General features: G+C 47.8%; 1 protein-coding gene across 8 annotated transcripts in view; it reads left to right on the top strand.

Annotated features, from left to right (window-relative positions):
- The window catches only part of adgrb2 (adhesion G protein-coupled receptor B2), a 188,108-nt gene that overhangs the window by 71,513 nt on the left and 97,256 nt on the right, over positions 1–19,339 (top strand). For 7 of the 8 annotated variants that reach the window (XM_029248272.1, XM_029248268.1, XM_029248266.1 and 4 more), the window contains exons 3-4: positions 13,575–13,655; positions 14,912–15,076. In XM_029248272.1, coding sequence (XP_029104105.1) covers positions 13,575–13,655; positions 14,912–15,076 — 246 coding nt within the window. Of the gene's footprint in view, positions 1–13,574; positions 13,656–14,911; positions 15,098–19,339 lie in introns of all 8 variants that reach the window. The other variant, XM_029248270.1, reaches the window with a different exon arrangement.

Below are 19,339 nucleotides of genomic sequence, written 5' to 3'. Positions count from 1 at the left end.
CCCGCCATAATTGCAGGGCTCCGGAGAAGCGGGTGGTCGGCCTGCATTTCAATTCCCAATATGGACGTGGTAAATGGATCACCTGGGCAACGGCGGGCGCTCTCCGGAACCCCCCCCCCCCCCCCCAAGCCGCTTTCAGAGCCCGTTCGGGCCCGGAGCAGCAAATGCGGAGGCCCCGACGAGGGTGTGTTGGAAGCAGGAGACCCCAGATGGCCCCAGTGTCTTCAGCTGCAAGTCTTTGGGTGGATTTGTTCACTTTTACCTGGTTTGGTCTCTCCTGCCTTTGACGTTTCCTCTATTGATTTATATAGAAATGGGGGATTCACTGGAGGTTTTGCAAATTGGAAGACAGGCGTTTAAAGACACATTAACTGTCTGTCAGCCTCTGGTGTCAGTGCCGGGGAAGTGTGACACAGATCTAATGGAGAACGTGTCTTGTGTCTTTCCCAATCCAGCTCTTTAGCCTAAGAGCCACCAAGGGGAAACTGGGATGTGGACGTGTGTGTTTTTGGGGGGTGCGAGTGGTCATGTTTGGAGGGGCTGGCATGGATGAGTGGCAATCAAAGATCACACTGATTGAGTTACGTAGGGGCTGTGGGTTGAGCTGGTTTTCGCTGAGCCTCACTTCTTCAAGGTGCTGTCTAGTCACCTCACCAACTTTAACCCGGGTACTCTGGTTTCCTCCCAAAGGTACAGGTTTCAGATGAACCGGTGCCTCTGAATTGCCTTGTGTGTGAGAGAGAGAATGAGTGAGTGAGTGAGTGAGTGAGTGTATATGACTTCCCTGTGGTGCACTGATGTGCCCTGCCTCATGTCGTATGCATCCAGGATTGGGTCTGGACCACAATGAGCCTGCGCTGGACAAACGATGGATGGATGGATGGATGGATGGATGGATGAGTAGTCACCATTGATTGCAAGAGAAAACGATGCAAGAATTTTAATGTACTCCAAAATCCAGATACTCAGCTCTTCGAGGAGCAGTGCTGTGCAACGCAAAATTTCCCAGAATTACATCTCCAGAAAGCAACAGACTCATAAGAGCGTTGCGAGCGCTGGGCAGAGAGCACTCTGGGAAACGGCAGAACTCGAGAATGAAATGTAGAGCAGCGGGAGAAAGACGAGCTTAAATTCAAAAAGTGCTATTAAAATATTAATTTAACAATTTTGCCAATAAATTATGCAGTTCAAAGTGTTTGCTTTTTATTTTGTGTTATTGTTTGCGAAAACGCGGCAAACAACACAGCAGCTCTGCAGATGCGAAGGGGGCCGCCGCTGGTGCGATTAAGGAAGCGCCCATTGATCCCGGAGAACATCTCAGAAGCCTGGCATGTCGCGCTTTGAAAGGGGGCCGAGGCTCGACTGCAGACGAAGCGTTGCGACAGTAATGAGTGAAGTTTATTAGAACGACCAGCTGCTGCCAGGGAGGGGGTGTCCTACTCGCGTTACGGGAACGCCGATCTTGTCGAGCCGAACCTGGCGCACGTTTGAAGCCGTCGCCAAATATCAAACGAACGACGGCGAGCTTCATTGAAGGGGAAATTCAAAGCGTCGCCCTCCTTTCAACCCTCTTCTCTGGCCCGTCGCATTTTGCGGCGATTAAAAAGGCGAGAGCCGAGTGTGACGATCCTCGCGTGGAGGAGCCGCGTTGGGGGGGGGGGGTTCGCGGTGGCTGAGCTGAAACGACGCTCCCTAATGAGATTAACCGCACTTCCGAGTTCCGACTATCAATCGCGTCGGGTAACTGGGGTGGAGGGAGCAGCGACGGATGAAACGATCCCTCCACGCACTGATGCACGCGCGCACGCACGCACGCACACACACACAAGCACCCAGCAACATGAGAGGGAAGGAAGATGAAGCATGAGCGACAAACAGGACGGCGCCGCTTCCTCCCGCAGAGCGACGGGGTGTCGGCGCGAAGCAGAGCTAATAGAAACCTGGCCTCTCGCCTCTTCGCCGGGCGCCAAACTTATCTCAGCTACATTTGATACGAAACAGCAATCTATAGGGGCTCTCAGCCTCAGGGTCACTTCATTGCCGAGGGGAAAGAGAGCGAGCGAGAGAGAGAGAGAGAGAGCGCTGACAGGCCGGCCCTCGTACCTCTGCTCAGGGCGGCAGAATAGATCCTTTCCAGCCCGTCGGGGTATTATTGCGTTATCCGCCTCTCAAGGACTCGAAACAATGAAGCCGCGTGACGGCTGGGGGACCGATATCGATGCAGAGCGCTTTGCGGGGTCCTCCCACGTCCCCTAGCATCCCTGTCTTTGGGTGAAGCCTCGCGTGTTCCTGCGGGCATCTTTGCGCGTGGCTGCATGCGTTTGTCTGTCGTCTGGACACGGTATTTTACCAGTTCTCAGTCTGAGCAGTTTGAACCAAAGGCGTTCTGATGTGCTACCCGTATGGATGCCGTGTTCTCTTCCCGCACGGTTCCACGTCGGACTCTCCGGAACGCCGACTTCTTGGCTCCGTAACCGACGTGGGTTTTGTCTGCCGCTTTCCACGGAGACGTTCTTTTCGCTCGGCTTCATTCCGTCTTTTCCTCGGAAGGTTCTAGAGAGGAGCGGAATTTTGTATGAGCCGTGCTGCAGCACTGCAGAGCTGCGGTTAATGTTTCCGTGTTTTTTTTTTCCCCCCCCTCTTTCTTTTTATCGAGATGTTGCTTAATCCTCCTTTGTTCCTGGTGCCGTGACTCGGTCTGGGTCTGGCTGGACCAGGTGGCTACAGGCGTGACTGCGCCGGGTGGGGAGCGGGATGCTATTTTTACAGCTGTCAGGGTGGAGCCGCGGTAGATGTGGGACTGGAGCTGCCATTCACATGGTGACCGGGGAGGCCGTATCAATGGATGCGGGGCAGCCGCACGGAGCGTTCCATCGAAGTGCACAACCCCAAAATCTCACTCCTTCCCGCTTCCTCGCTTCTCCTCTGGCCGCGGCCTCCATTTAGACCAAATTATTCTCTCTATCTCCGGGCTAAATTGCCTGAACCTTTTGCGGAAAAGAGGAGCACAATTACAGGGATTGATGCCATTTTGGCAGACCTTGAATTCCTCAGTGAGACACGGTGTCTTCCCGTCAAGAGCTGCTGGAGGACAGGGTACTTTGCTGTGCATCCAGGTGTCTGTCCTATAACCATTTGTGTTGACCCTGGTGGAGGGACACGATGTCTCGTAGCGACACGATACCTTTAATTCCCTGGCACGGACATTGGCTGGGAAATAGAGATGTGCCGGAGGCGCGGAGGTCGTCGTCAGGGTGCAAAGTCTTTTCCAGCGGAAGGCATAACACCACTTGTCAGGTTGTCGCGATTAGAAAGGAAACCTTGCAATGGTTTTATAGCTCCCCCCAGACCTTCCTCGCCGCTATTGTTTCCCTTTTACGACCACCCTTTTTTATTTATTTATTTATTTTTTTTAGCCGTGCATCGGGGTCCAGTCACACAACGCGATTTTGTTGCAAAGTGCCTGGGACGTGCACCCGCTCAGGTGTGACCTCAGCACCTTGCTGCGATTCACCCATCTGCGAGACTAACAGGAACCCTGCACCATGTCAACAGTACGTGCTCCACCGCTTCGGGTCCCCAGCGTCTCCTCAAGACTCTTACTTAGTCCTACCGCGTGAGTCAGTCCTCCGTGTCCGCTATGCTCCATGCAAACCAGCAAATTGATATGTCTGAATGTAGAGGGGCCTGTGGTGTCAAAGCGACCCCTGGTTGCAAGGTCCATAATGGTGTTGAGTACGGCCGCAGGTGCATGGTCGCGCTTCGATCGCTGTTTAAAATCTTCTCCTCGCCGTCCTTATGGTGAGCATCTGGTTGCATAGTAGTTAGAGCTGCTGCCTTTTTACCCAGAGGTTGTAGGTTCAAATCCCAGCTCTGGCTGTAGTACCCTTGAGCAAAGTACTTACCTTAAATTGTTCCAGTAAAAATGCCCAGCTGTATAAATGGGTAAGTATCTTAATGTTGTTTTTCCATTGCTGTAGAGGAAAGCATCGGCGAAATGAATAATGTAAATGTTGACACGCACCTGAGCACCTGGCTTAGATGAGCGTGTGCGGTAATACAATAATTCTCTCATGTACCGGGGTCCCATAAAATGAAGAACTGCAAACACAGATTATAAACAGATATGCCGTTTTTTTTTTTTTCCTGGTAACATGGTAATTTTATACCCACAACAGGTATTTTATGTACTTACTACTATGTGTTTTTCACTCTGCAAACCAAAGTGAAACTGTGCTTCCGCCGCATCGAAACCAAAGCTCTGCATTCTCTCTTAATCACATCTCTTAATCACATATGAACTTAATTCCAGATAAAATGAGATTCAATACTAAATTCGACAAACTATATGAACAAAAACATGAACTAAATTATATACATCATATAAACAGATTTGCTAACATGAATACCCTTACGCTGTTTAAAGTGTTTGGCCTGTGGTTTATGAGTTGGAGTTTATAGGTGTGACACTGACAGTCCAAAAATGATTGATTCTCCTGCAGAGTTTATGCTTCCAGTTTTAAAAATTTGGACATGAAGTGATAGAATTCAGTCATTTTTGATGCAGATATAATAGTAAATATGTTGTTGTTACCATGCATAAAAATACCTTTACCTTTGATTTATTTTTAATTTTTAATAGTCCAGGAGCCAACAAGTTTTTCCTTAATAAATAATGGTAATTCAGTCCCTTCCCAGTAGGACTTTGTTTGGTGGAGGGGTTTTGTGGAACGAACTCGAACGTCCATCCTTACCCTTCCCCTCCATGCCCATTGTGCTGAAATATTGGTATGGCCGTTACTCGCCTCCTATTGGCCAGCCAGCTGCCAGGTTGACATCAAGGGGCCACACCTCCCCCGTACAGGCGTTCGCGTCATTCGCTGTGCCGAGAAGAATGCTGCACTAACCAGTCCAGCATCCACATGATTGATTGCCCTTCGCGAGGCCTGATTACTATTCTCTCGCCGTGCGACTTCGTGACAGCGCTGCCATGGCAACCATCTGCAGCTGATGCAAGGCTCAGTGATGGACGAACGCATCGGCCTGGACGGTCTGCAGTCCTCCCGAACAATGGACCACTTCCGCTCTCTCCACACACACACACACACACAACCCTGCCTCACAGGAAGAAAGTTAATTGGATCTTGGATCGATAACCCCCCACCGCACCCCCAACCCTCGAGCTTCTGCCTGACAGTTGGACAGGATAACCTCCATCCTCAATGGAGTGCTGGTAGGGCGGCAGATTTGCCCCTCTATCTAACACCTCCCCCATGACAAGGGCAAAGAGATCGAGAGCATCGCCGCTATCGCCGTGCCACCTGTCAGAGTCACCGGGGCAGCAGGCCGAGGTGGGCGGTCAAGGTCGAGATTGGGTCCCAGATATCTTCTTCTGCTTATCCAGCTCCGGCTTGAATGCAACGGCCCCAACCCAAGTGTCCAAAGATCATTTCTGCCCACTTTCAAAGTCAGTCACAGTTGGAAGCTTCAGGATGATGTGTGATCATTATACGGGGAGGGCATGTACAGCTGCGTGGACACTCTGACACTTTCTACCCTCGCATGCGGCACAAAGGTGGACCTTTACGCTCTGCGCTCGACCCTGCCTCAGAGGGACCAAGGAGCCAAAGAATGCTGGCAGGGGAAGAAAATGTGTTTGCTGATGGACCGGGCCCCTCTGTCTTTCTGCTCTGTTTCTTGCCAGCTGAACTGTGTGGGAGTCCTTCGGTCCTCCTGTTTTATTTGATACCCGTGCTCTGTGGAAAGAGCCCGGTTAAGAGAACCGCTTTCTTTGCACCGCTGGAAGACCGTGCGGTAACCCGTGTCTCTCTACTGGTCCGCGCTGTTTAATGTTCTCTCCAATTGCTCGGCGCACCATTGATATTTTACACTGCTGTCATAAACATCAAGCCCGCACTTCTGTTTTCGAGTCACTCAAATATTTCATATGCGACTGTATGTGGTCTTTAAATTTCAGTTTCATCTCGCCTGTCGTCTTATGTGCTTTGCGGTCAGTGTTTATGAAAGAGCCGTATTCCTCTTTTATTTGATCTCTCATAATGATGTCCACAGAGCAGCTGCGGGGGGGTTTTGAATAAGAGGCGGTGGTAACGCCGATATCTGCAAATTATGTGCATTGTGCTTCTGTGCGGTTGTGGGGGGGGATCAAGATGAACGAGAACAAGCGAAAAACGAATGAAGAAAGATTTGGACCAATGTGTACCAGGTGGGGGGGATGGTGAGCAGAGGCGGGGTTATCAAAGAGAAGAACCTTCAAAGACAGGTATTGATCGTGGCTGTGGGCTTTGCATGCAATCAAGTACTGAACGAAGCTGCTATGTTATCAGGGTGTGTGTGTGATGATCAGATCCTGGGGTCGTCCTCTTCGTGAGAAGCAGGGTCTCTGCGGCGTGATGCAACCGAGGTCCTAATTTCCTAATGAGGGCCCGTTAATTGGAGCGTCATTTGAGGTTTCTGCACTGGGCGTCCTCGGTTACAGCTCTTTGTTCTTCTGAACTCTTATCGACCAGTGTATCGATGAACGGAGGGACGCTGAGACGGGTGTCGGGCATCTGTGTTTGACGACACGTTCGTAGCATCTAGCAGGACCATGTGATCAGCATGTGAAATGCATTTTCAGACAACACAGGGGTTATTGTTGAAGACAGGTTTCATCCTGCCCCCCCCCACCCCCAGTGTTGGTTTACCCCCCAAGTTGGGGTAGAGAATGACGAAAGTTCGTTTAAAGTTAACGTATATGTTGCACCACATGACTTCTGCCATCGTGATTTGAGACTCATGTAGGAGCTGCAGTGAGCAGAATCGCTTTCCATCCTCACCTTATATATCCTTGCAGAGGCATTGCCTCAAAATATCCCATTCTCTACTGTGTATTATGTTTTGTAGGTAAATCTTACATTTTTAAACATTTGACTGTATGTACAGGCTAGTATGAGAGTGCATGAACCACCCACGTGTCTGCTGCAGAGTGCGAAGTGTGGACTCTGCATAAAGTGTATTTCAGAGATTGCTGGATGAGTTTCTTTTATGTGGTTTGTCCATTTCTATCTGTATATTGAAATGTATCTTCTTTGTTTTTCACACCACTTCCAATAAGGGCTTCAAGCGAGTTCCTCTTTTGGGTATTCTGAGAGGCTGTTTAGTTTGCTGCATACTGTATCTATGTGTAGGGGTGCACAGCGAGGGCAGAAACTTTATTTTTTTTAATTTATTAGGGTTACCAAGGTCATCAGGTGGCGCAGTGGTTAGAGCTGTGACCTTGCACGCAAAGACCCTCCGTCAAATCCCACTGAATCCTGCTGCGGTACCCTTGTTCAAGGTATTTACCATGAATTTACAAAGCAAAAACTCTCCAGTTTTATAAATGGTTAAAGTATTATACGTAGTGTAATTCTGTAAATGACATTGAAAAAATGTATTAGCTAATCAATGTAAAAACAAATTTTGTGCTTTTTTTTTTTTTAAATATGGAATTAAATGGCTGAGAAATAGTCATCCTACATTGAATAATTTAGTCCTTAATCTGACATTAAAGTGCTGGTGGTTTGTGCCATTGCCTTGCAAGCTAAAGGTCCCTGGTTGAAATCCCACCTCCTGATGTTGCACAGTTGATTGAGGTACTTACCAGAAGTGATCCAGTAAATAAACTTATCTTGCTGTATAAATAGGTGAATTCATGTAAAATTGGTTTTCTAACATGGTGAGTCATTTTGGAGAGAGGAGTTCAGGTAAATAAAGGTTAATAAAAATTTGTATTCATTTTTCAACATCCGGTTCAATATGTCAGACTAAACAAGGGGATGTCTGACCCAATCGTTATTAGTTCAGATGCTTTCAGGCGATTTAACCAGTCGGATGTTAAATTTTGCCCTGTCGTGACAATGACTTTTTGTTACTCAACGTGAGGAAAGCAAAGACCATCTTTAACGGTCACGTAAAAGTGTATCCCTCGTGTTGATTTAAAATGAAAAGGTAAATCAGTGCACTGCACTTCAGTATTTCTATGGATAATTTATTGTATTGTTTTATCATTGTTAGGCTGTGTTAAGCTGGATGATCAACAGGTGGTGTGGCAGTTAGAGCCATTACCTTACAGTCGGAAGGTCTGGTATCTGAATCCCTGTCCTGCTGCAGTACCCTTGATCACAGTTCTTAGCCCGAAAAGATGTAGTAAAAATGGTCAAGCTGTATAAATGGGTAAATCATAGTACGGCTGACTATCTAACATTATATGCCACTTCAGATAAAGCAGTGAGATAAATAAAAGTTAATAATAATTATTCCCTCTCGAGTTGATCATGTCACAATAAATCACCGTAAAGCTGAGAAATGTAAATCGGTCCTCGTTTGTATTTTTTTTAATTTGTGTGTATGTCACAAGGTTGTCATTGCCATCAGATTCATACTTGCAGTCTAACATCAAGAAGCAATTAAACATATCCGTTGTTCGGTTCTCCATCTATTCCGCATCCTAAAATATTGCACTTGATGCAGGATTTAATAACTTGCGATTCACTGAGCTTTTTTTGCCCGCGTAGAAGAGAAACAATCCCTTTAATGCGCACTGGTATCTCTGTAATTAGCTATCAGTAAAACTGCTAATTATCCGGCGCATTCTCTCGCAGAGAATCTATCCTCCAGCTACTGGTGCTCGACTCCAGCGGAGATTCGATATCATTACAATGCGCTTGTTCCGTCTTGAGCCGAAGCCCATGCTTCTCTTTAATATGTGTGTTTTGTTATGTGTTTGGAGTTTATATGAAGCTATTTTCTGGCTGTTGTACTTAATTGCCCTCCATCTGAGAGGTCAGGGAGTCATTTTCCTCCCTCGGCTTAGTTCTTGTTCTTCTCCTTTCAATTCGCTCTGGAGAAGCTCGACGGAGCGCTTTGTCACAGCTGTGTTGTAAAGACGCACGACACCAGATCAAATTTGATGGGTCTCCTTGCTCACTTCTGCAAGGCAGCCTCTCCACCTCCAATGGGTTTCATGCCCTTGGTTTTCCATTAAGGGCTCTCGCACCCCTGGGGTCCACTTCAGGTGCTGTGGGGCTTCTGTGTGAGTGTGTGTGTGTGTGTGTGTGGTGTGTGGGTGTGCAGGTGGCAACAGAGCTTCTTGATCTACTGTTATGTAGTTCCGTGGACACTTCTCCATAGTTACTCTTATGTAGATATGTAATGTAATAGTAGCTTTAATGTAAATGCTGTTTTGTAGCTGTGTTTAGTTACTCATAGGTATCGTTACATAGCTACTCCTACATAGTAACTGTTGGGTTATCGCTGTTACGTACTTATGTACAGTTACTTGTTGGTAGTTACATTGCTCATACGGAGTTTCGTATACAGTTGCGATTGCGTAGTTACATGAAGTTACTCATGCATGATCCCTGCTGTCATGTAGTTCTGATTACATAGTTACTCATACGGTTACTAGTACATAGGTGCAATAGTCACCGTTTCATATTATTGCATAGGCGCTGTAATGTTTGATTTGTGAAAAGCTGCTGTTATGTAGTTCCTGTTATATATTACAGTTACTTCTGCACAATTACTTTAATGCAGGTGCTGTAAAGTTTACATAGTTACTGTTACATTAAGTTTCTGATGGAGTTACTTTTAGGGAGCTCCTATTGTGTAGGGACTATTACATGTCTACATGTACTTGTTGCTGCTGATTAATTATCATTACAGACACACTGTTATATATTTAATTGTACGTATTGACTCACATACATTACACATTGCCACGTAGATATTTCTAGGTATGTGTGGCAGTCAATAAGTTCTAAGACTGCCTGCTGTGCTGTATGCACTGATGGACTGCAATCATAGCAGTGCCACATGGCAGCCAGTCTTTGAATGCATTGCTTATAGCACATAACTCCTGTTTTGGAGTTCCTACAGAGGTACTGGTACATAGTTACTGTTCCATATTTTAGCGTTAGACATTTACCTGTACATTGCTACTCTTGGTAGTTATTATACCTTAATTACTCGTAGACATTTACTATTGCCTTAATAATGATGGTCAAGATGATGCTGGCTGATTAAATATGCTCATAATAAAATTGTAACTAGTGACTGGTAATAAATGGTGGTTTTAACTGTCATCTGAGGGCAAGCTCTACAGCCCTGTTCTGTCTCCAGATCTGGCAAAGAATGCAACAAAAACTCCAGAGATCAGAAATTTATCTCGTAGTTATTCATAACGGGAGTCGGTGAAGGAACAGCGCCGAGGCCGCGCTGTGCTCCTCCTGCTCCGTGATGCAACGCTCCGGGAACATTGTGAAACCGCCTCGATTGAGAGTTTGACACTGTTGTCACTGCCATAAATAGTGCGGGCGCACGCTCACGCGTTGTGCTGTTCCGTGTCCTTGCCTCCCGCTTCCGGGCAAATATGGAAACGGCATTCGTCCCAGCGCTCGCGCCGTAATCCACGGATCCCGGGGTGCCTCCAGTGCCTCTTAGCCAAGCTAAATCCGGACTGTGCTCAACAAAGGCCGAATTGGGCTCAAACTGGCACCCCCCCAAATCCTCTTTCTTAGCCTCGGTCTTTGTCGGAATAGAAAAAAAGGTTTTATTTGTCTTGTGCAATTTTTCCAAAGATCCATCTCTTATTCAGGCAGTATTACAGCTGCTTGCCTGCAGTAAAGGGTAGTTATTATGAAACATTGTCACAGCAATTTCACACCATGTTTACTCTGGTGTGTTTGAAGATAGCGTTAACTTCCCGGCTCCCATCGTAACTGTGGTGTCGGCCGTTGGCTGGAGCGTGTGTTTTAAGCAACGGGGCAGTGGGATGCGTTCAGACCGGACGTTGGGATGCCAGGTACGATGATCTACGCGGAAGGTGCACCATCCGTTTGGCATGCACAAGAGAAAGATGCCATCGCACTCCACAGCCAACTTATTCACAGTTACACAATTCTGTGCGATTCCGATCATGGTTCTAGCGAGTTCTTTCACTGTCAGGTGAGTACAGCCTCCCACGGAGATGGACGGTGTCTGATACGTTTACTCAAAGCAGCACGGGGTTGGGTGGTGTTGCTACAACCATGTGGACGGTCACAGAGATACCAGGAGCTCCAGCTGGTAGATGACAAGTTTCAACGGCTGAGCCCCTTGTGTTGCATGAGCAGCAGGTTGTGTGTGTGTGTGTTTGTGTGTGCGTGTGTTCAAAGTCATCCCAAGGAGCTGGATTTGATGCAGGTTTCAGTCCAGTGGCAGGACTGCCTTTTGAGTCCTTCGTCCATTTCACTACAGTTGCAAAATTATGTGCTCACTGTGAACTATGGCACAAGCAGGTAGGCAATGGCAAACACACGTCTACTGTTGCTTCTTTAGCACCCATGAGGTCTACGGAGCTCCCGAATCCCACCGCTTAGCTCAAAGAGAGGAGTCTGGCCAACAGCCCTAAAAGCCCAGGAGGAGTATTGATTGAGGCCAATGGATGGAATGGGTGTCCAGGCATGGACTTGGTCAACGCCCAGTGTATAATAAAGATAATGTTGAGGCAGACCAATTAAATCCCTCCAATTTGCCCTAACAGCCCTAATTCATTTCCTGCGAAGGTCCGAGTGAGCGAGCGAGGGAGAAGCCAATAACTCACTGTTCCAGTTGCTCAAAAAAAAAAGGTACAGCGTTGCATTTTAAAAACCTGGCTCCTTCGCACAAAATGCAGAACATGTATATAAACCGCAAAACGTTTAACTGTTGGATGCCAGCGATGTTCTCAAGTCACGAGGTTAATGGTTTCCAGAGTTGGTCCAGGTGTGACTCTCAACCCTTTCAGGTGCCAGTTAAGTGCCATTTAGCCCATTTTCATGTTTGTTGGTCACATACATAGAATTGTTCCAGAATGTTCTCTTCTCCACTTGTGTCATTGAGGTCTTCCTTTTTTTTCCAACTTTTCCAGTCATTACCATCTTTTGAGAGAATCGCGATACGGTACAAGGTCGATACGGTTCAAAGGAGTCCATGTTTCTCCTGTTCTGCTTCTTCGGTGTCCAAAGTCCACATCCATACAGTGTTCTGGGAGAAACCCTTGTTTAAAACAATCTGTCTTCCGCTTGTGTCCCTCGTCATTAACTGAGTCAATCTGTCCGATTGCCGGTCTCTCGCTTCGATTTTCTCCAGCTTTTCCGAACATTGCTCTCTTTTTCAAGAGAATCCGATCTTTTCATAACCTTAGCTGTCTTTAATAAGCATTAGTAATTATGTAAATCACAGTAAGTAGATTAAGTCACCTTGGAGAAAGGCGACGGGCAAATGAATAATGTGATGTAACGATGAGGTGAAACCTCAAAAAGACATCCTCGAGGGGAGCTGTCCGGACTGAGCTGGGCCCGTAGGCTCTGCAGCAATTCTTATGTTACAATACCCAACACACACACACACACACACACACACACACACACACACACACACGCTCAAACGCTAAAAGGTGTCCATGCTGAGGCAACACATACTGACACACAAGAGCATCCGGGCCCCAGTAAAGAGGGTAGATAAAGCCAAGCCAGACCAATTGAATCCAATCAATTCAGCCCAACAGCCTTAATTCATCTCCTGCAAACGCGCAGGTAGGAGGGAGGGAGAGACTCCAATACCTGACCCTTCGAGCCGCACGAAAATACCCAACACGGCTGCATTCCGAGAGCCGCCGTCGGATCACTCTTCTGTCTGCTCGATATCAAACTCCAGCCCATGATTAATTAACCTCTGCCGCTGTCAGCCTCCCGCTTTATAAATTGTTCTGAAAGGAGAGGAAATAAAGAAATGTACCCCCTGCGGGGGAAGCATGTTGCGAGGAGGAATTATCCCAAACATTAACATGTAATTTCCCAACACTTACAGAAATTGTTCTGGAGAAAAAGCGCCTCAAAGGATAATTTTGTCGGTGTTTGTTTTCTTCTTTAATTCTGGCCACTTTAAAGGGAAATCCTCTACCCCGGCACTTGTCTGCAGTCATGATTTCCTGAGGTTTCACAAACATACCGGCTGTTTTGTCGCCCGTTGCAGCTGCTCGAACCTGCTACCGGACTGGTTCAATAAGGCCAGTCCTGAGGGGTGTTGTACCGTGATCATATCCTCCACCTCCAGGACTGGCAGGTGGGCAGTCTCTCAAATTTACAGCCGCTTGAGCCATAAATTCACGCCTTGGTCACCAGGCGACTGTGCCGTACTCCAGCCATCCAGCGGTGCCCATAACACTACCTGGTCTGAGACGAGGACTTAAATCAAGTGATTCATCAGCACAGAGATAAAATCCAGGCCCATGAAAGCCATTGAATGACACCAGCCCCCCCCCCCCACCCCCCCACCAATTCACAGTTGTATAAGGATGATGGGAAAATGTGTACATATGGAGTATGCCGCTATACTATGTATGGTTAGAACTTATTTCCAAAATAGAACTGAAGCTATTCCAGGTGTTGGCTATGGAACCAATTCCCCCAGTTTTAAACCTCTGTTTTCGGATGTTTTCACATGTCCAGTTCTGGCCTATTTGTTGTGGAATGCATACCCATTCATTGTGTTCTCTCGTTTGTGAACAGACCCGGAGGATGAGGACCAGAAGGTGAAGACACAGCGGCCGAGGTCAGCAGACCAGCCAGGGGTCTTCCAGGCCCAAACGGGTGAGTTCCTGGCCCTCCGCTGATGTGCCTGAGTATGAAAACACTGAAGAGTAAAGACATCCTGTAGTCTACCTCTGAGCAAGGTGCCCATCTGAGCAATAATCCCATTATGAATCCAATTGCGTTGTCAGATGTTGTAGGTGATTATTTATCAAGATGCTTCGGTGATGATTTACACAGTTTACACTGACTTAAATTTGTGCTGGTGGTAGTGTTAGATTGACTGTACTCAAGATCACCCGTCGGCATCTAGAACTGTTGGTGTGATGCCCTGTTGTATTGCTTTCCGAGATGTACATTGCTTAGGAGAAACATGTCTGGTAAATGAGTAAATGTAAATACAGCCGGATAGATAAGCGATTGATTCACTGATCTCGTAGAACAACAAGCTCTTTTCTTAGGCCATCAATCTGTGAACAAGCCCTCCAATCAATCCGTTGCCGTGCAACTAAATGAACCTTTGATTTGGGGCAAATTCCCAGGGAAGGTATTGCCGCCTGTGTCAGGAAGGAAGCTCATCAGGGCACCTCCTATTGGTGATGAGCTGCATAACAACGAGCTGCCAACCTTTGCTAATTGATGAGCTGCACCACAAGGAGGTGGTGTAAGGGTACAAGGGTACCTGGTGGGCCATTTGTCAGCGGAGAGCTGTCCCGACCATTAACCATCCACCAGGCAAAAAAACCCTCCGACTTGTGCCTTCGTTTAATTTGGCCTCCCGCACCGGCTGACTCGTATGAATTGTTGCCACCCGGTTGATATACTGGGAGGAGGGGGGGAGGACAGAGTGGTGAGGATCTCCTCTCCCTCCCCCTGTCTCCACCTAACAGTACATTCATAGTAACCGTTTGAGGACAACAAAGATACTGGAAACTGTCGCAGCTGCTTGGGTTTCTCTGATTTAGCTTACATTTGACCCTCCTCTTTTGTCTTAAGCACATACCTTAGGCTCATCCCATTTTCATTAGGCCACTCCCCTCCTTCTCCAGGCCCCTCCCCTTCTCTTCAGGTCCCTCCCCTCCTTCCCCAGGCTCATCCCATTTTCATTAGGCCACTCCCCTCCTTCCCTAGGCCCCACCCTTTCTGTTCAGGTTCCTCCTCTCATTCCCCAAGCATCTCCCCTTCTCATCAGGCCCATTCCCTCCTTCCCCAGACCCCTCCTCTTCTCCTCAAGCCCCTCCCCTTCTCATCAGGCCCCTCCCTTCCTTCATGAAGCACCTCCCCACTATGACAGTCATCTCTCGCTTCCAATTCAGGTGATCCTGCGGCAGAGGCCTGGTCCCAGTGGAGCGTGTGTTCGCTGACATGCGGTCAGGGCTGGCAGGTCCGCACTCGCTCCTGCGTCTCCTCGCCTTACGGTACGCTGTGCAGCGGCCCACTGAGGGAGACGCGCACGTGCAACAACACCGCCACCTGCCCAGGTGAGCCGCGGCGGCAGGCAGGTATGGCCCCAATGCCCTTCGTGATGTGCGCTCGCCTCAATGTGCGTAGTCGTACGTGTATCCGTACACCGCGATACACAACCTCACCGGGATGTTCGTGTATTCATGTAAATCAGCTGATTGACGACAGCACACAGACGTGTTCACAACTTCCGCTCGATGATTTGTCCAAATAAAACACACACACACACACACACACACACACACACACGCGCGCACCATCTGCTACACTGAGCACACTGTTAAACACATCACACGCTAATCTCCTGGTTTCTTAAGCTCGGGATCAAAGTGATAAAGTGATGTTGTTTGTCGTGGTGCTCTGTTGTCGGTTTTTGATGTCACACACACACACGTGGGAACGCACAAACACTTGTGTCATTTGGACAACGCTAATGTTCTGCAGCGTTTTAAAGCACGGCCGGCACTCGGGTTTGCCAAGGATTCCTGCGGCACTTTCTCCGGGTCTGCAGTTTCTCTGCTGTTTCTCCTCCATCCACGTGCAGTGTGCGTCTTCACCGCCGAGGTGCCACAGCTTCCTCACAGTTTAACTCACGGTCCTTCTGCTGCATTGTGGGTAATCCGTCTGGCGCACCATAAACCGCACCCCGGCAGGGAAATCGGAGAACTTCTGCCATGATTAAACCCCAAATTAGTGTTTGTTACGTGATGTGTGGCATTTCCTACGCAGAGATATGTGGTGTTTACTGAGCATTTTTTTCCCTCCAATATATGTATATTTTCTGCAGAGCTTGACATTTAGGGGTGTTTTAATGAGATGACACATAGGCTGATGTCTTCATTGTCAGTGTGTATGTGCAGATCTTATTTTTATGCAAATTTGTCCGCTCAATTTTCCTGTCTGAAGGTCTTATTTGCTGCGCAGTGGGAGGACTGACTTGGTGCCCAGTTCCTCCGATGAGACGGATACTTGTCGGTGTGTTGTTTTGTTTGTTTGTTTGTTTGTTTGCTTGTTTGCTTTGCCGCTTCTCCTCTCAGGTTTGCTCTGCTCGGAGGGCAGGAGGGAAAGGCAGTCGCATGGAATCTCCCGTGTGATGATGGGAAAATCCAAGCGGACAGGTTCTGCTGGGCTGTTAGTGGGCCACGCGCTCCTTCACCGCACCCCGCCTGCCTCGTTTTTTACGCTTTGTTAATCGCTTTCCTTTTCCCAACATTAACCTCGCTCTGCTTTTGAGGGGAAGCAGAGTTCTGGGCTTCACGAGACGTGCGCCAGGACTCGGAGGGCGAAGGCAAGACCCGCTAGGCTAAATTCGTAGCTTTGCTCAATAATACTAACTATAAAAACTTGCAGCGAAGTCGTAGACCGTTTAACCGTCTCTTGCCAGGGGTCTGAAAAGGCAGTCGCGTTTCCCGTCGCTTTACCTTCCGAAAACAAAGTAGTTCTGGCACTGCCGGGAGGAGTCGGGGCCACGGCTTTCAGAAACACGCATAAATTCAGCGACGTGTCCTTTAAATAGCACGCGGCACTCAGATGACCTCTTTATTATTAAACAGCTGTGGTAAAGTGCAGCAACGTGCTCTCTCTCTCTCTCTCTCTCTCGTCCACGAGCAAACCCACGGCCGATTTGCTCCGACCCCACGGTTGTTCGCGATCCGCCAGCTGCCCGGTAGCCGCTTTCTGGTGCCGACACCTGCTCGGGTGTTCAAGGCTCCGGTCGCGTTACTCCACCAACTTGCCTACCGATGCTTGGCATAAGTTGAAACAAAGGTGATGTGCGGAAAGCGGTTACAGCCGAGTTTGTTTTACGCTGATCGCTGAAAATTGTGTTACTGAAAACTGATCGTCTGCACAAACCGGGGGTTCCGTCTCCTTAAAAGTATATTGCATTCCGTGAAAATTGGACATATTCTTCTTCATATGGTAGTTTTCGGCATGGTAAAAATTCACGGTTGGAAGCCTAGACTTGATGAAGGTAAATGGTGGAACGGGTGATTTCTGCACGCAGGTGCTCTTTGCGTGGAAGGAACTTCGGTCCTTGCCGTAATTTTCAGTGTTCACCACTGATTATTTCTTCTTTTGTTCCATTGTAACACAAATTTTTTGTCGTTTCTTTGCTCGCATATAAATCTCTATATGATAAGGCTTTAAAGGCCAAGTACATACAAGGAATTTAACATGGTTTGGGACTCATTCAGGCACATTTAATATACAGAACGACACCAAAGGGTAGCAATAAGGTAACATTGTTTGAAAATACAACAAATAAATACTATACTAATATGAATTTACAAACAAAATAAATCATTCAGATATTTTTTCGAATTATATTAAAATATAAATGAAAACGGCTATCGCGTTTATGTGATGAGTTTGCGTTGCGCCAGATGTGTCCCGTTTTCTAGAGTTTGCGTTGAAACGGCGAAGGACTTTCTTGCGTTGTGTAGAACCCGCTCATGTTCAGTTTCCCGAGCGAAGGCGATTAGTGAGCTCATGAAAAGGGACAAGTGAAAGAGCAGAGCAGGTCTGTTATGCCATCATGAAGGCCAAGGAAACGTCTATTAATCTTAAAATGGAATGAAGAGTCAGGAGGATGTAGAAGGTCGAAAAAAGACTGGAAAAGCGCTGTCATTTTTTCAGAATAGTTTAGTGCACAGCAACAAAGTGAACAAATACATTAATGAACACATAAAAAAAACCATGTGCTACCAAGAGCGGGTCATCCTGCAGAACCGAGCAACTGGTTTCGAAAGGTAGTTGTCAACCAAGTGGCCAAAAGATTCGTTTTCAGAAAAGGGGGAATCTAGGGCTTTAACTCTGAGAAAAATATGGTGCGGAATGTTTTCCGCAAGAAATGTAGAGCATCTCTCAGAACTTCATCTGAAGGCCCCATACATCAGCTCCTGGGAACTGAGCGTCTAATTAAAAGGCAACGACTTCGCTCTGAAACCTCTGACGCCTGGGCCAGTCCTCCAAAGTCACCGCCTCCCTCTTCGTTTAGATTTCAATTCCGAGATGCGATAACATTTAAAGGCGACATAATCTGGTTTTTAAAGACCTCTCACGAAAGGTCAAAGTGGGTTTAAAATTGAATTCCACCACGACCGCAGGACACCCCAAAAGAGGATTTAAATTATTAGATTAGCGTCATCTTCTGAGCACCGTCGTCTTCACGGTCGGCGGCGCTAGCGGCCCACGTGTTATTCTTGGCTACTCGCTCGACGCAGCTGTGTGCTCTGTTGCCCGCTAGTCTAAATACGGTGCCTGACCCTGATCCGCCACGCGGCCCAGATGGTGAATCACGCACATGCGAGTTTAACACACTTTCATGTTTTTCGCGTCAATATTATGAGCGGCGTGCGCTGGCCGGGAAGTTTAAGGATGCGCGGCTCGCTGCATCGCTAATTAGCCCGACCCCGCTGTCTTTTGCATATTCACTAGCAATTGCTGAGAAGAGTCTAAAGAGCACACAACATTTATTCTGCCAGGTTCCAGGTACGCTTCATTACGCTTTTCCTCCTTATTATTGTTATTATTGCTTAATTCTTTCTTCCGTTTGCTCGGTCTTTTCATGCTTATTTCGCGCGCTTCAGAGTTCTTGCTGTCTCATAAAATCATTTTGTCTCTTTAATATGAGCATTCATGTGTCTTTGCCCATCTCTTCACCTGTCCTACCTGGGCACACCTTGTGGGAAATGTCCAACCGCACGTGGAGGGGATGCGCAGTTGCGTGGTTTTACCTTCAGGTGGCGCCGCGTTAAATTTTGAAAGCGTTCATAGAAAACCAAAGAGGACACGGAAACCTGCGGCGTTTGGATGAGGTATTAATCTCCATTCCAGGTGTCGGGGAGGAGTTTGCAAATAAAAATGAGAGCTGCCTTTGGTATCGAATGCTTTCATGAGTCTGCTGGCTTATCCCTCCCAGGGTGCTGGGGGTGCCACCAAAGGGAGCAAAGCGGATGACTTCCTCTGGTTGCGCATCGTCATTCTCGATGTCTCCGAGTTTCTCTCGGAAAGACAGGTGGCGGTTTAAATATTCGGGGAGTATTCTGGCTCACTGGCCAGGGCTGCTGTTTTTTTTGGTAACAGGTGGCGGCCGATCGGTTTCGCTTCTGTAATGTCCGGCAGGAATATTCCCACGCTGCCGCTTTCGCTGTCCGCCTCCGGGGGCCTCGCAGTTCGCCTGTGGTTGGCAGGTGGGGAGTTCTCGTGACTGCGCTGCGGCGGTTCCCTCCTGAGCGAAGCGCTTTATTCCCTGTGGCCGACAGGGCCGCAATAATAGT

The sequence above is a fragment of the Scleropages formosus genome, chromosome 23 (assembly GCF_900964775.1).
Source record: "Scleropages formosus chromosome 23, fSclFor1.1, whole genome shotgun sequence".
NCBI classification, from domain to species: Eukaryota; Metazoa; Chordata; class Actinopteri; order Osteoglossiformes; family Osteoglossidae; genus Scleropages; species Scleropages formosus.
Note: the sequence above shows the minus strand (reverse complement) of the source record. Positions and strands in the feature narration are given on the sequence as shown.